The 13,756-nt window shown below is 42.0% G+C and overlaps 1 protein-coding gene across 17 annotated transcripts in view; it reads left to right on the forward strand.

Moving 5' to 3' along the window:
* The window catches only part of ssbp4 (single stranded DNA binding protein 4), a gene marked incomplete at both ends in the record, with an annotated part of 170,691 nt that overhangs the window by 149,388 nt on the left and 7,547 nt on the right, over positions 1-13,756 (forward strand). For 7 of the 17 annotated variants that reach the window (XM_080721763.1, XM_080721765.1, XM_080721755.1 and 4 more), the window contains 8 exons: positions 3,230-3,275; positions 3,880-3,915; positions 4,063-4,117; positions 6,390-6,460; positions 6,963-7,041; positions 8,667-8,695; positions 9,093-9,194; positions 9,640-9,683. In XM_080721763.1, the coding sequence (XP_080577889.1) occupies positions 3,230-3,275; positions 3,880-3,915; positions 4,063-4,117; positions 6,390-6,460; positions 6,963-7,041; positions 8,667-8,695; positions 9,093-9,194; positions 9,640-9,669 (448 nt within the window). Of the gene's footprint in view, positions 1-3,229; positions 3,276-3,879; positions 3,916-4,062; positions 4,118-6,389; positions 6,461-6,962; positions 7,042-8,666; positions 8,696-9,092; positions 9,195-9,639; positions 9,684-9,896; positions 9,978-13,756 lie in introns of those variants that run through there. The other 10 variants (XM_080721758.1, XM_080721762.1, XM_080721764.1 and 7 more) reach the window with 8 other exon arrangements.

Consider the following 13,756-nt stretch of genomic DNA (forward strand, 5'->3'; position numbering starts at 1 on the left):
AAACGATTTGTACATAAGTTAGCCTATACTGGACACTTACTTTGGGACAAAATGTACTTTTTTGTTTTTCACCACTGATTAAATGCACTATTTGAAGGAAACCGAAGCCTATAAAGACAGTCCATGTTTTTTGTCTTATCTGAGTTTTATTTTATTTTATTATATGGTGGTTAACGTCTTGTTTTATTGGGGGAGCGTGGGCTGCGTGGCTGCATCTGCACAAAGCACTCAAAGTTTGTTATAATGGGCTTCAGTAGGCTGAGGACTGAGTAAAACAAACAAACAATTATGTTACAAAAAAAACCTAATGGTCCAATTATGACTTCAAAGGAATAGAATCCACCGCAGACAATAGCAGACACTCACTCTCACTTTCTGTCTCTCTCTCTCTCTCTCTCTCTCTCTCTCTCTCTCTCTCTCTCTCCTCTCCCCCCCCCCTCTCTCTCTCTCTCTCTCTCTCTCTCTCTCTCTTTTGATGCGACGTTCGCGAACGAATCTTTTGAACGGCTCTTTGAAGTGAATGACTGTATTATGTCCACATCAAACAGCCTAAATGGCGCACACACAGTGGCCACGCGGTGACGCGGGGCAGATTTGTTATTTAACAACATTAAAACTTCAAGTGCTGTTCTCCTGTTCTCCTGATCAGTTCAACAAATACTCAAACCTGTTGTTTTGTCAGCGATGCTTCTGCTTCTGTGTTATCCAATTCTCTCTCTGTGTTTGGCTCTCAGCAGCTGGTGTTGAGACGCGCATCGTAGCCAAAAGCCAATTTGCTAAACATAATTCACCCGGTGCGCCTAGAATATCTGACTTACAAGCTCACATCGCATTGCGGAGGCTATCGTTGTGAGCTTTGAAGTCTACCGTTCTCTGATTGAACAAAGTATTCATAGCTGTAGGAAATTATGGATCATAATAATTGATCATAATTATGGATCATATCCATTATTATTATGACTGATATTAAATAATGTATTTATTTAACAAATATTTATATTCGGGTTGACGTCTCGAGAGCGTAACATGAAAGATGCTTAACAATAATTACACGCACGAACGCGCGCGCACACACACACACACACACACACACACACACACACACACACACACACACACACACACACACACACGTCACACACACACACACAGAGAGAGAGAGAGAGAGAGAGAGAGAGAGAGAGAGGGAGAGTAGGAGAGAGGGGGAGAGAGAGAGAGAGAAAAAACCGACTGTCAGAACTATTAGGCTACTGACGGTCTTTTGGGCAGTTGGTCAATAATAATTCACCGACGCTGGCAAAAAAAAACTGCCTCCGTCGGTTTTTTTTTCCGGCCGTCATTTAATTTTCCGACAGCCAGTAAAAATATTGACGGTCGTTTTATTGACCGACGGTCGGTAGAATAAACGGCCGTCACTGACGCGCCATTGACCTGTCACTGCCGCGTCAGTGTCGGTAGTGGATCTCGCTGGCTCTCTCATTTTCTGCTCTGTAAAGCACTTTGAGCTGCATTTCATGTCATGAAAGGTGCTATACAAATAAAGCTTTATTATTATTATTATTAACTCTTAGTGCTTGTCAGGGTGGGGGGGTCCCGAGTTAAAATATGATTATTTTGGGGGTCGCGGCCTGAAAAGGTTGAGAACCATTGTTTTATACCAGTTATGGTCGCTGTGAGGGCGGAAAGCTCGTATGTCCAAAAACCTGTTACTTTTCAGGAAATGGAAAAATTGACATTCTTATACGACAAAATAGGGTATTCTTTTATTTTAAGAAATAACACTAAAAGTTGAAACATGTAGATACAAGGTTTTCTGCCCCGACAGCAACGTTATGTTCTCGAGTGTGTCTTGCGTGTCTCTCCTCTCTTCACTGTGCTGTGAAATGTTCTCATGACGCATCGCTCGCAGTGCGTTAACCTGCTTATACCTTGGCAAACATGTTATGTCCCTTTCCAGTCTTCTGTGGTTCTGATTCATTCATAATTATGAACCAGTCTACTTAAAATGATTAGAAGTACATCAGGGACATGCTGGGCCCCTGATTCAGCCCGGGAAAAAGAGTTGGAGAGGCCCTCATTGCGCGCTATAGAGAGATCTCTCTCTATAGCGCTGCTGCTACTCAAAGATTTGCCATTTCAGATCATGACAAGTGACAGCCAGTGGGCCAATTATTGTACATTTATATACTATATATAGTTATATTTCGTCATTGTCGGGTGGAAACCTTGTATGTCCAAAACCGTTTGTTTTGTATTTATCACCTCGGTGCGAGGCGTTGTGTGCTTGTAGATAGGCTGTTTTCACTACTTTTGTGCAACAGCCTTGTATGATGAAGCAGGGCTTTGCTTTGCGAAAAAATGTATACATTTGAAACTTGGAGATACGAGGTTTCTGTCCAACAGTGACGATTTACTTTGTTGGCCGCCCAGCCCCCAAAATGGAACGAAGGCCGTCATTTTATTATTATTATTTTTCCTAATGGCCAGCCTGGACAGGCCGGGAATGAACCGGACGTTCGGGAGTTGTCCCGCTTTTCCCAATGGCCAGCACGTCCCTGCAGTACATTGTATAGTATGCTGTACATGCATATTGGTATTTTTTGTCAGTTAATTGCTTGATTTAATATGGCACCCCCAACATGACACGTCATGGCCAATCAAAATATAATATTTGCCCAAGGGGTGGTCTGTTATTTTACGGTGCTACAGTATAAATATAAAGCAAATATGATTATATTATTCCTGTTGTTGAATTGGGATTTGATTTTCCGTGTGGATGCTTGTGCATCAGCTAATGTGGATCATAATAATACAATAAAATGGAAAATGGAATCAGTCGACAACAAGAGTAATTCATGAAGTAAATCCGTTTGTCACCTGCATACGTCCATGCACAGCGTTAGATGCTGCCTTATCATCAATGGAGACGTTCAAAACAAATTCCCCACATCTCCTTGGCTATGAAAGGCAGAGATAACAGGGACAGAGCAGAGTTAGTTTTGTTACGATTGGACTGAACGGGGGAGGAAAAAAAAGCACAAAGGGATTAATCTTGTATAAGTGACGGATACAAAAGTCACTAATGGAATGCCAAGGATGGCTCTGGCAGTGAGGACTGCCTGCAGTGATGCATGCACTCACTGCTGCATATTAAACACATGTGCTATGGAGTGGTGCAATATACAGTGAGCTTCCTGCTCGTAATGTATGTGTGTCTGTTGTCCTTTAGGGGTCCTGGTGGAAGAGGTCCTTGGCCTAACCCTAACGCCAACTCAGTAAGTGACTTTATTTGGTTTATGACATTGGTTTTATAAGTGGTTGCTATTTACATGACGTACAGTGGTGGGGAAAAGAACTCACATGTTTTACTTAAGTAAAAGTATCAATAATGCAATGTAGCAGTACTCTGTTAAAGGTAAAAGTCCGGAATTCAACATTTACTCAAGTACAAAGGTTTTTTGTTTTGTATCAAAATGTTTTTAAAGCACACAAGTTCACAAGTAAGAAATGTGTAACAAATCTTTTGAAAATAGCAGATCACAATGCGTGGCATTGCGTCGCATTGTGAGCTTGCAGATCTGCTATTCTTAAATGGCCGAAATTGATATACCGGTAGGGCTGAAGTGATATGTATGTATCGTATGTTTTGTAATAATAATCAAAATCTGCAAAGTAACTAGTAACTAAAGTTTTCCAATAATTGTAGTGGAGTAAAAGTACAATATTTGCCTCTAAGATGTGGTGGAGTAGAAGTACCTCAACATTGTACTTCAGTGCATGTAATTAGTGACTTTACACCACTGCATGATGTACAGGAGGATGTTTATGATGACAGTGTCTCATCTTCAATGTCTCCTCTCCTGTCAATTGCCTTCACAGATAGCTTATTCGTCTTCATCTCCGGGCAACTATGTGGTACGTTTCAGCCTTTTTTTTTCCTTTTTTTACAATGATTTCAAAACCACGACAGGCCATTAAAATATCATATCCATAGTTAAAACACATAGTAGAGCTCTCACGTTCTCACTTTCTCTCTCTCTCATTTTCCCCATCTCCCCTCAGGGGCCTCCTGGGGGAGGCGGGCCACCAGGAACTCCCATCATGCCTAGCCCTGGAGGTGAGTGACATGTTTCACTTTCCCTGCTGATTGTTAACCGTTAAGCACTGTTCACTGGATGAGGGCTCTGACTGAGAAACACCAGCCCTCATCTCAGGCAGACACATCTCTCTGTGTGACAGACTGACTCTGACTGACTGGCTCTGTCTGAAGAATGTCTGCATATATGAAAGCATTGACAAAAGCCTATCACGTGCATGTTTAAAGGTTAGATTCCATGCATCTGTACTTATATGCACAGCTATCGTTTTCAACTTAAACTATAGGTTGTAAAACACTGCAGTTCTGGGTCTGTTTGATGCGGGTTCTTTAGGAGCGTAGTTCAAGAAATGGTAAAGGGTAAATGGTGCATTTATATAGCGCTTTTATCCAAAGTGCTTTACATAGATTGTGCATTACATTCACAATCATTCACACACACATTCATACACTTTGACACCAACTATGTGCGTGAAGCCATGTCTGTTTAGAGGTGGTCCAAATTGTCAGACAAAATCAGAACTTTCTTGTCAGATGTATGATGTGTGGGCTCCAAGGTAAAAAAAAGATTGGGAACCACTGGTCAATGGCCATTGATGAAAGAAATGCTCACATGTTTTAATTAACAAAACTGCAATGTAGAAATACTCTGTTACAAGTAAAAGTCCTGTATTAAAGTTTTTCTTGAGTAAAAGTACAAAAATATCTGCATCAAAATTTCATTTCACACATTTCATTTCAAACTGTAAACTGTCTAAAACTCTTTCAAAAATAGCTGATCTACAAGCTCATAATGCGCCGCATCGAGACACATTGTGAGCTTGTAGATCGGCTATTTTCAAATGGCCGAAATGTACTGTATATAGGGCTGAAGTGGGTAATGTATGTTTTGTATTACGGTAATAATCCAAATCTACAAAGTAACCACTAACCAAAGTATATACCTGGAGTAAAAGTAAAAGTAGTAAGACATTTTGAAATACTCCAGTAAAGTAAAAGTACCTCAAAATTGCATGTACTTAATTACTTTACTTTATTACATTTTTATCCCACGATTTTGTAACCCATTTTTCACCCTGTGTCAATTGTCTACAATTGTGTAATCCTGTAATCCTGGGCCCTACACTCCCTCTGCCAACCTGGGGAGAACAACGGACTGACCTCATGCTTCCTTCTATGCATACCTAGTTACTTTACACCACTGGTCTAGTTATTATGGCTACATAAAGCAAAGCAGATGCCTGTCACCATCAGTCTGCAATCAACTGAGTGATTCAGTTGGGCGCTCCGACCCATCAATCTAACGTCTCTGCGTCGGATTAGCAGAGAACAAAACACTGTGGGCCGACATCCTGTTGTAGATGTTGTGTTTGTGTGGGCCTGTGGAGAGCTGCGTCTTTTTGTGTCCACTATTTATTATTTATATACCTTCTTCCTCTATTGTGATACGTTGCCCGGGCAACGTGGTGCACAAAATGCTGCTGCTCACACGTACAATAGGAGGGAATGCATTTTTCCACAGCACTTTGCCAAGACTGCACACAAAGACACACACGTGTGTGCACACGCACGCACGCACGCACGCACGCACGCACGCACGCGCACACACACACAGCAGCACTCCCACCCCCTTGGTCACAACAGCATAAGCTAGATTCAGGGCCACTAACACACACACCGATCTCTCTCTACCACTTCACACTCTTTATCACTCTCTCACACACACACACACACACACACACACACACGCACACATGCACGCATCGCACCCAAATGCATTTGGGTCCCCATCCATCCCCATCCATGGGGGTACATTTACTATAGTCAATTCTTTGTCTTAGGAATGCAATAAAAAACTAAAAATATTTTTGAACTCAAGTCTCCATGGTGTGAGTAATCAATAGGAAAAAAAATATTTTGGGGGTGAACTACTCCTTTAAAGGGATTGGACTGATATCGTCATCTCCACTGGAGAATGGCAACATGTTTGGATAGCGGTACTGTGGTTGCTAAGAGAAATGAATCATAGGTAGTGTGATTATGAGCTGTCGATTATACTAAAGGGCAACATCATGACTCCTGTGAAGTCCACTTCATTAGTGTGTGTTCTTGTTCAGGAGTCGATTCGGGTCTGTAATACACTACCTCCTTAATTCATCTCTTTTGAAGTTTCGTTGTGATGGAAATACTTGACAAGACGACGGTCAAACATTTGGCCCTGATGTTCCAGCTTATAGATTGTGCAGAATCATGTTCCTTATGCTAATCTTATGACGTGATGTTGTCTCCTCAGACTCAACAAACTCAAGTGAAAACATCTACACAATGATGAACCCCATCGGCCCTGGCGGTAACAGACCTAATGTAAGTCACGTACTGTAAAACCAGTGAATCACTCTTCAGTGTTGACCTTTAGTTCTGTGTATTTATCTGCTTCTATGGTTTCTTAATGGTCTACTTATCAAATGTGATGTCAGAGGCGTCATTTCAGAAAGATATCAGAGGTGGCAAGAAACAAGTTACCATAGTCCCATTTCTAAAATAGCGAAAATAGTGGATCTACAAGCTCTTTCCCCTATTTTCGCTATTTGTTTGGGGGCAAAAAGAGAAGATGTTTGTAAATGTTTGCCTTTATGTAAATTATAACTCGTGTCACTCGTGTCAGTTGATGGACGGGCATCGACTGCTATGAAATCAGATGAATCTGCCAAAACAATTAAGACACTAGGGGATGGCAATTGCCATCCCCTGACGACCCAAATGACGCCCCTGTGTGACATCACGTTGCACCGAATGGAAAAGGAATGAAGAAAAGGTGTGTGGAGCTTTCAGATGAATGACGTTTTGTACCGTGTTTTTATTCCAGTTCCCCATGGGGCCGGGGCCTGACGGGCCCATGGGTGGGATGGGCTCCATGGAGCAGCACCATATGAACGGATCACTAGGTGAGTTACTGGACCAACCACTCGTCCTGACCTCATGCTAGTGTTGATTTCCTAGACTAAAACTGTGACGAAAAACATTTTCACTGACGAAAACAGAATAAAAACTACAACTGCACTCTAAGTGCGCCACAACTGCACTCTAAAGCCCGTATCAGAGTCGGGTCCACGGTGGAAGGCTATCCACCGCTGTAGTGCCGTGTAGTCTTTTTGAGTCATAAAACTACAACGTTAACGCTCAAAAAGACTACACGGCACTACACCGCGGTGGATAGCCTTCCACCGCGGACCTGACTCTGATACGGGCTTAAGTGCACTCACCACCACTGGCATCCCCACTGACATCATCGGGAATGCTGGTCCCTCATTGGCTATTAATGATGACATTGGCAGAAATGCTGGTCCCTGATTGGGCTATGGGCTTAAACAAACACAGACACCGACATACATACACAGTCGAACGCAGTACTTGCGTACTCTGCTGGCGCAAGTAATAAGCTATGGTGACTAATACTGAGACTAAATATATTGACAATTTCATCAATAAACTAGAAAGATGCAATTGGAAATTGCAAGTGTGATTGCCGTTACCCGAATCACACTTGGAAATGAATTCCCATATATGGTGATCCCTGATGTCATCAATATTAAGCCCATGTGTCAGTCTCAATATGGAGAACCCTGATGTCATCAATATTAAGCCCACATCTGGGAATGCCCATATATGGACATAATGTGTCAGTCTCAATATGGAGAACCCTGATGTCATCAATATTAAGCCCATATCTGGGAATGCCCATTATTGACATACTGTGTCAGTCACACTAATTAAAAACTAAACTAAAATGTTAGGGAGGGACTAGTGGAGAAGAGATCCAGTAGAAATAAAAGCCAAGTCATTTTACGGTATGTTTGGTTGCGCTCGGGTGTTGGGCTCTGAAAATAGCAGATTACAAGCCCACAATGCATCGCATCGCGTTGTGAGCTTGTAGATCGGCTATTTTCAGCATGCAACCAAGGGTAAAATCTGCCTTTACGAACGCCATCAAGGCCCACCGAAACACATATTTGTAGACAAAATCAACTGTAGATTTAGTAGACTAAGATCTTATGATATTTAGTCGACTAAAACTAGACTAAAACTAAAATCATCTCAGATGACTAAAATATGACTAAAACTAAATGGAATTTCATTCAAAAGACTATGACTAAACTTCAATCAAAATTTGCTGTCAAAATCAACACCACCTGATGACAGATAATGACATTAGTACTGCCCAGCTGCTGTGTGACATTTTCACTCTATTGTCAGAATGATGGGGTTTTTAGTTGTGTGACTCTGCCCCCTTGTGGATAACAAGGGGAACGTTCTCTATCCCTTTCCTCTTATTGATTGAAGCAAAAGCAGATTATGTGGGCAGTGAGCAGTCCCATTGATTCCCCAGACAGGTGAGACATGATCAATGAAGCCAATAGAGTTTGGGCTCATCTGTATCTGAAACAAATAGCTTAATTAACAGCTATTGCCGGTGAGAGGGCAGCCTCTCCCCCCCTTGGTGGGGATACCTTGCTTGGGATGGTTAGCTCTGTCTTGATAATAATGTTTATGTCAATTTCTCTGTTCACAGGCTCTGGTGACATGGATGGGTTGCCAAAGGTGAGACTCCTGAGTACTTTCTACTGCAGTGCTGCACGTTATACGCGTTGGAATTGATGTTTTACTTTTATAAAATCACAGTGCTTGAATGTATGAATATTGGAAGTAAATCGAATAGCCTCCCAATAGAAAGACACACGCACACACGTAATGGCGCTTTGATTTCGTTATCCCCTTGGGCATGCTGCTATTTGCGAAAATGGATTATGTTATTTAATAAGAGCTCAGACAGGTGCGTCAATTGGGTATGGCAGAAGGGGTATGCAACATGACTGGTGCCTTCGCGCGCGTGCAAGACACCAGTCATGTTGCCATACCTTAGCTTTTTCTGAACTGACGCCACTGAGCTCAGACATGTTGCGTTCTTCCTGATGTGGTCCGTGCTCCTGCGTTTCAGAATTCTCCTAACAACATGGCAGGCATGAACAATCCCCCTGGGACTCCGCGGGACGACGGGGAGATGTCGGGGAACTTTTTAAACCCATTCCAAAGTGAAAGTGTGAGTATCACGTCATGGGACACAGGGCGAACGAACACGGCACGCGGCATGCAACCGTACGCATGGACGAGAACCACACATAGTATGCGTTCTCTGATGCATGGAGAGAACGTCATATAGTGCGCTTCTCCTGATTTCAATTACTTGTTTCTGAATTTCCTTAACATTTTCCCTTTGGCTGGACTACGCTCTTTGCTTGCCTGCTTGTATCCGACAGAAACGCAGAAAGACAATACTTTCATCCTGATAGCTAGTAGTGACGCCACACAGGTTTTCTGGTAATGTGGTATGCGACTCACAAAAAAAGCCGGTATTCCGTACGTGAGAAGTTAGCGCAGTCAGTTGTATTGCTTTAATCTTGGAATTGTGTAGCACAAGACATTTAATATAGTATTGGCTTATCTTTTCTCCCCTCCCTCTTTTTTTTCTCTCTCTCTCTTTACAGTATTCACCCAACATGACGATGAGTGTGTGATTTTTTTTATTTTTATTTTTATCTTTTATTTTTATTTTATTTTCCTTTTCATCTTCCCCTCACCCTACTCTTACCTTTACCCCCTCCCTCCTGGTGCGTCTTGCATTTCACCCTCCCAACCCAACCCGACCCTCCCACTCCCTTCTTCCTAACCCCACCCACCCACCCACCCACCCTACCTGGACGGTGTGCTGCTCGCTCCCCCCCCCCCCCCCCCCCCCCCGCAGCCTCTGGGGATGCCCATGGACAGCAGGACCCCCCTCAAGGCCCCTCATCCCAGCGCCTGCAAAATGGGAGTGAGAGCATGAAACTGCACCTCCCTCTCGGGCCACAAGAAGGGTCTCTCTCTCTCTCTCTCTCTGCAGCCGTTCTCCTCCTGAGCCTGTCCTGTCCTGGAGCCATCGCTGTTCTGTCGTGTTCTGTTCTGTTCTGCAGCCGGCTCCACACCACCACCACCAACGACAACAACAACAACACTCCACTATTGTGCTGATCATAGCTTACGTTACTATGAGGGTTTGCAGGAGATGACTGATTGGGGTTGAAATCTATAAACCCTTATTCAACAACAACAACAAAACTCTGCCCCTTTTGTGGGAGAAAAGTAAAAGAAAAAAAAAAAGAACTGATTATTTTATTTTAGGGCAAGAATGGCTTTCATTAAATGTTTGTATTTTTTTGTTTTGTTTTGTTGTTCATGATGATGCTAATATTATTATAATTGTCATTATGTTATTATTATTGTTCTAATAATGTAGTTATGATTTCCTGTAAAGGGCACATCTTATCTCAGCAACGGCATCAACAATGACAGAATAAGCACACACAAGTTGAAAAAAGAAAATGCACAATGATACTTCTGTTTACATGATTTTAGGTATTTGATGTTTTCTTTTTTTTCTTTCTTTTTTTGGCTGATATTGTTTTGTCACAGTCCCATCATTACATACCTCTGTTCACATACTCTGAGGAACTTGTAGCTATCGTCTGACAGCTCATGGCTTCAAACACACAAACTTTCAGACTTGAGGGTGTGGTAGGAATAATTTGTCGCTGTCGGGCAGAAACCTCTTATCTCCATATTCTAACTTTCTGTGTTTTTTCCGTAGATTAACGACCTATCATACAAGCGCGTCACACAAAAGCAACAGAGGTAGCAGGTCCACAAGCTTGTAGATCTGCTACTTTTGCTGTTTTTTGCATTTGAATCCTGAAAAGTAACAGTTTTGGACAGTTTGAGGTTTCCACCCGACAGAGATGAATTGATAGGCCTCGCTCTGCGTGATGGTTTGTGCTCAGGTTTTAGCTTGGCTAAAGCTACTCATACAGTTGAAACGGTGGATTTCCCTGAGCCTTTATTGGTACACAGACATAATCTGTTTCTTAGGTATATTGTCTTAATAAGCAGCCCCCCCCCTGCACGCACGCACGCACACACACACACTACTTTTATTGTATAGGAATGGACTGCTCTAATGGAATTCAGCAGTATGTTCCTGGTAGGATTTTCTGAGAGGTTTTGAACTTTTTTTTCTTTTGATTTATTCACAATTGCCCATCTGTTATGCCATTTCTCAGTCAGCATGAACGGAGAGAGAGGGAGAGATTTGTAAATCGTCTTTTCTCTTTCAAGGATTTGGTCTTGCCTGTAAATACAACATATTTAGCTTCTATTGTGGTTATTTTGTTATTTGTTATTTACAACTTGTCTGTGAATCCCCCCCGAGAAACTGTCTCCTTCTCCATCACTTCAAAGGACCGTAGGCACAATGTAGCCTCCCAGGATGCTGTCCAGTCCCATGCCAGTGTCTCGAACTGTGAACATGGAGAGATTCTGGGACCTCTTGTTACCCGCATACAGTAACGCCTGCCCTCTCACGTTCAGTTTGGGCGGAACTCACAGATCCCTGTGACCCAGTATCTTTGCCCTGATGAGACACAGGCTAAATAATGTTCTCCTTGGAGCTCCCACCAACCAGGTCCCTCAAATAATGACTGTACGTGTGGGAAATTGGATACAGGGTTTGGGTTGTGGCAGCTCTATAGTGATGGGAGAACTGGGATATGAACTAAGGGTAAACGGATGATGATGTCGCCACAAGGGTCTAAAAGAAGAGGAGCGCTTGTTTTTAGGCTGCATTTGTAATCTATGTATTTCTCCCTCGGTTGGACTGAAATGTAAGTCAGACCTTTTTCTCGATTATTATTTTTTTAATTATTGTTTTTATTTGAATTTCTACAAATTATATTCACGAAGAAAAAAAAGCCCACAGAACCTGCACACAAAGGGGAGAATTAAAAGACACGTTTTTATTTTATATAATTTCATTTTGTTGTTTTGGGTATATCATGTGCCCTTGGCCTGAGCAACCCTCTATCGCTGTTTCAACGCAATGAATTACAGTGTGTCTCATAAGGTCACTCCAGAGAGCATATTCAACATGTAGCTATTCTAAAACAACAATAACAGAAGAATCATTGAGCCTGATGTGATTGATGTTCTTGTCGGTCGTCTGCTATCAATGTGAACCAGTTCAGCAAGGACACCTCCAGGGTAGTTGGGCTTTAACCACTTTCACCCCTTAGCGTCCCTATTTTGGGCAGGGCAATACATTAAAAATAGCTGATCTACAACCTCACAACGTGTGGTGATGCGATGTGATGTATCATAACGCTGTTGTCGGTTGGAAACCTTGTATGCCCAAAACTATTCGTTTTGTATTTATCATTTAAAAAAATGATTTAAACTAGAGAAAATAGCAGAGCTACAAGCACACAACGCCTCACGGAGGCGTTGTGTTCTTGTAGATCTGCTATTTTCACTAGTTTTGTGTGACAGTCTTGTATGACGAAGCAAGGCTTTACTTTACGAAAAAACATACGAATTTGAAACTTGGAGACACAAGGTTTCTGACGGACAGTGACTATAAGCTTGTAGATCGGCTACTTTGGAAAATCTTGGTTGGTGGTTAAGTGGCCTGAAAAGCACTCTCCAGTTTTTACTTCCATGTACTGACACAAATCCCCTTATGATTTGTGCCTCGTCCCACCACTATGTCGCTCACATCGCATAGCTTTTCCTTTTCCCCTTAAAATCGGTAATTTTCAGCAAGCGACGCGTCGTACGACGAAGTATAAATTATCCATTATTGCTCCTCCTCCCGATCTTTCTGCAGTACCCCTCCCTCTCTCCTCAGCCCCCCTCTATCCTTTTCTTTAATTTACTTTTTTTTGTAAATACTGTATAATGCATTTTGATATCATTGACATGTTTTGATATGTCAGTCACTACCAATGAATACAGCTTAAAGTAAATTATAAATAAACTGTCCATGTTTTTTTTTCTTTTTCATAAAGGAGAGACGATGCGCTTAAGATTTGGTCCATGTTGGTGAATGCCAAAACTTGCATTTAAAAATGTATAGAATGCAGTAACTTAATCAGTAGAAACTGTATGCCGAAAGATGTATATGGTGGGGGGGGGGGGGGTGGGTTAAATGCTTGAAACAGGCTAAACTGCCAGCAAATATCTTATACGGACAGGGAGAGGTGAATGAGGCTGATGAAATGCTGTTTCATCCTCCTTTTGTCCTTATACCTGCTGTGTTATTAGTGAACTATTGGTTCTTGAATAATCATGTAACTGATTGTTCCAAAACGCCATCGTCTCCTTAAAAAAAAAAACATGCGACCACATATTACAGTTTTTAATATGAAGGATTTTTATCAATTAAAAAAAAAATTTTAAAAAGGAAAAAATACTTAGAGAACCTCATTTTAAATTAATAATAATAGATCAAAAAGTAATACTTAAGGGGAAAAACTGTGTCCTTTGCTATTCACTCCTGTAATAGCGTTGTATAGATTGATGCTCTTTCACTGATCCTCGCTCAGTCCTCTGTGTATATCGATTGTTGGCCATCTCTGTACTTCTATTGTGATGTATAATACTGTACTATTAGGGAGATTTGCGGGGCGGGTGGGGAGGTGATGCTGGGGCCGGGGAATTCAAGGGAAGGGGATGCAATTGATTCTCCTGTACTGTTCATGGTCCTTTCTAATGACACGGCAGTATTCAATATGAAGC

The sequence above is a fragment of the Nannobrachium achirus genome (assembly GCF_963921795.1).
Source record: "Nannobrachium achirus genome assembly, chromosome: 1".
NCBI classification, from domain to species: Eukaryota; Metazoa; Chordata; class Actinopteri; order Myctophiformes; family Myctophidae; genus Nannobrachium; species Nannobrachium achirus.